The sequence below is a fragment of the Buceros rhinoceros genome, unplaced genomic scaffold (genome assembly GCF_000710305.1).
Source record: "Buceros rhinoceros silvestris isolate BGI_N320 unplaced genomic scaffold, ASM71030v1 scaffold43542, whole genome shotgun sequence".
NCBI lineage: Eukaryota > Metazoa > Chordata > Aves > Bucerotiformes > Bucerotidae > Buceros > Buceros rhinoceros.
The window spans coordinates 5462-8573 of record NW_010399101.1 but is presented as its reverse complement, the minus strand read 5'-3'; the positions used below and the strand labels follow the sequence as shown (position 1 = coordinate 8573).

Here is a 3112-nt window from a genome sequence, read left to right as displayed (position 1 = left end):
TTCAATTAATTAGAAAGGGAAGACTTTCAACTCAGAAAACTCATTTCTGTACAGATGGAAGTTTTTGTTGTTGAGGGTATTAAACTGTAGACAGCAACAACTGAGATTACCTGGAAAAGTGCTCCTAGTTTTTCTTTCAAAAAATAAAAGGAGGTGGGGGGGAGGCGGGGTTGAAAGTTTTGCTGATATTCTCCTTTTATTCTTTGTTACTTGTCTCTGTGTGGCAAAGGAACAAGAAAAGAAAAAGAATGCTCAAAAGACAAATTAAGAGCCTAGAAAACTGTAATTACTTAGACACCTTAAACAACTCAGACGTTCAGCAACAGAAACAAAAGTAATTTTCAAACAAACCGCATTTCAGGTATAGCTGTTCAAACAGCTTATTCCAAAAGAGGAAGAATTCTGCTTATAAAATGCTCCGTTTAATAAACATGTAAATCAAGTTTGTAATATTTTTGGTTCCAACTAGAATCAAATCAAAGAAAAAACCCAGACGATAGCGACTGTGCCGCTGCTGCTGCCATTGAGCGCTGTTAGCCGTGGCCCAGCTGAGGTGGCTGTCCCTGTCACCAGCATTGCTTTGGAAGCCTAAACTGGTTTTGCCACAGTTTTCAAGCATGAACCGTGTTGTAAAGCAAAACGGTGTTCCCATTGAACTAAGTAAGCTTTGTTCTGTGTCACAGGAATCATGTATCGCAAATCCTGCGCGTCGTCGGCAGCGTGTCTGATAGCCTCTGCCGGGTACCAGTCCTTCTGTTCTCCAGGGAAGGTGAACTCTGTCTGCATCAGCTGCTGCAACACACCACTCTGCAACGGGCCCCGGCCGAAGAAGAGGGGCAACTCTGGCACAGCACCGAGGGCACACGTCATAACCACTGTTCTGCTCCTTAAACTGGCTCTGCTGGTTTTGTATTGCTAAACTTCAAGCAAGTTTTTTGCCCTGGCACAGTTTGTTCTGTCTCCTCCTTTCTGCAAAGACACTGCAATTATTTTCTGTTTGTTTCCAAATCCCTGTCAAGAGCGAGGGAAGTTCAGTGGCTGTGGGGAGAGAGGGGCTGATATTTTTGGCAGCTAGTGAATTCAGTTAGCAGATTGAATTTCCAGTGTGCGCTTAACAATCCCAGCAGCAGGATACAGAACTCCCGCTCCTTTGGCATTACTGGAAACAAATCCATCTGTGTTACTCCTGTTAAGATGTAGTCAATTCCGCAGTCGTTTTAATTCCCGTGTTTTTAAGTTCACTGCTAATCATTAACTTTGCCTTATGAAGTCATACTTGATGTTCACAAAGGCCGTTTTGTATGTCTGGGCTGGGCTCTGAGCTGGTCCCCAGTGGCACTGCTTCCAAGCTGGGCTCCGGTGGTTCAAGCGCTGGTTTCTGTGGACTGCAGTCAGGCTTGGTCTCATTCTGAAAAGTACTTAAGAAAACTTTGTTATTGCCCCTCGTAGAAGAATTGCGCCTAGACGACACGAAGAGCAGTGGGCGCAGCGACCGGCTGCTCCTGCCTCTGGAGCTCAGGTTGGCCCTGAGAAACTTCTCCTTGTTGGCGTGCTCTATTGTCAGGCGGCAGCGGAGGACCTGCAGGAACACGCTGCGGAACTGCTGAGAAGAGATGTTGTACAGCAGCGGGTTCACCACCGAGCTGAGGTAGAAGAAGATGTCAGCGATGGGGAGGAGAGTGATGTACGCGCTGAAGTAGGGGACAGTCCAGTCCTGCTTTGGTCTTGCAGCAGCCATGATCCTTCTAACCTGGTTTGGCATCCAGCATATTGCCAGACTTGCAACAATCAGTCCTGTGAACACAAAGAGGAAGAAGGAGGTGTGCACACACGGGGGAAACAACAACCATAAAATACTTCGTATTGGTTCCGCACTTGTTAGGAAATAGTACCAATTTTTCAGTGTTTTGCTTGACAGCTTCTTCTCCTGGTACCATTTTTTGTTTGTTTGTTGTTTAAGAACTGTTACAAGGTCACTGCAGCACATGCCCTGACCAGAGACTGCACAGTGCTTGGGTAGCATTTCTTGGTACCTATTGTCATTTATTAGTTTTCAAAGTGTTCTTTCACTGATATCTGTATCCTTGGAAAGAATACATCTCTATTTTGGTTTGTGTTCTTACATTTCTTACGTCTTTCCCTTTATTTGAAAAACAAAGAAAATACATACAACCTATAGCCATATTAGATCAGGCAATACCCAGAAGAGATCAGATTCTTGTTTGTACTTTACACAAAAGAAAATGTATGCATAATAATATATTTCGTGTTATTTTTGGTAAATTTCCTCTTACAGAAGATATTTTTAAGTACAATATGTATGGATCTTTTTATGGTAATTAAGATATGTTGGGCTTTCTTAAAAATCAAATTCCAGTGGAATTAAATTATGAATGTAAATGAGGAAAACCCGAGCCTAGTCATGAAAGTGTAAGCAGTTTTGTATTATAAATTATGCTTAAAAATGTGGTATCTGACCATTTTGTATTTATATGTAAATATAAATACATGTTGCTGCATCACTAATGGCATTAAAAAGGGGGTGACTTAAGTGTTGGATGTCTGAAAATTCTGCCTGCTTGGACCAGCGTTCACTAGGGTTGCAGCGCTGATGCCACCTTCAGAACGGCAGCCCTGCAGAAATGCCTTGGTGAACTCGGGCGGGAGCCGACGCGGGGGCAGGGCACCCAAATCCTCGTTGGCATCCACTGCTCCTGGTGCATGTAGGCACTGGAAATCCTGACATCTTGCGTGAAATATCAGGTACACAAAATAATTCCTCTCAGTGTCCCCACCACCGAGCATCACTTCTGAACGCAATACAGCCACTAGTTCACGGTTCCCACTTTGCTTTTCTCTTTGCAGGAATCGTGCCTTATATGAACGCTTGGAGGGAGCAGGAGTTGCAGGCTGGTTTCCTGCTGCAGAGGCACGAAATCACAGGAGTATCCTGGTGGTACAGTTCCCACTTCCAGCAGGCCTGTTGCACAGTTAATCTCCAGTGCCTGGCCTCTTTTCGCGACAGAAGCATTTTAGTTGTTACCTGTCTAGATGAAGCCAGATTGCCCCCCCTTGAACGGATAACGCAGGAAACCAGGTCTGAAATAGTGCA

At 44.4% G+C, this 3112-nt stretch overlaps 2 protein-coding genes across 2 annotated transcripts; one reads left to right on the top strand and one right to left on the bottom strand.

Moving 5' to 3' along the window:
* Positions 1-683: 683 nt before the first annotated feature.
* LYPD1 (LY6/PLAUR domain containing 1) lies at positions 684-919 on the top strand (the record flags this gene model as incomplete). Its single annotated transcript, XM_010131341.1, has 1 exon — positions 684-919. A coding segment is annotated over one exon (236 nt), but the record flags the coding sequence as incomplete, so codon positions are not given.
* A 351-nt stretch (positions 920-1270) lies between these two features.
* On the bottom strand, positions 1271-1987 carry LOC104489203 (G-protein coupled receptor 39-like). The gene has a single exon (XM_010131340.1). The coding sequence runs from the start codon at positions 1985-1987 to the stop codon at positions 1271-1273; it is 717 nt and encodes a 238-aa protein (XP_010129642.1).
* Between the last annotated feature and the right edge of the window lie 1125 nt (positions 1988-3112).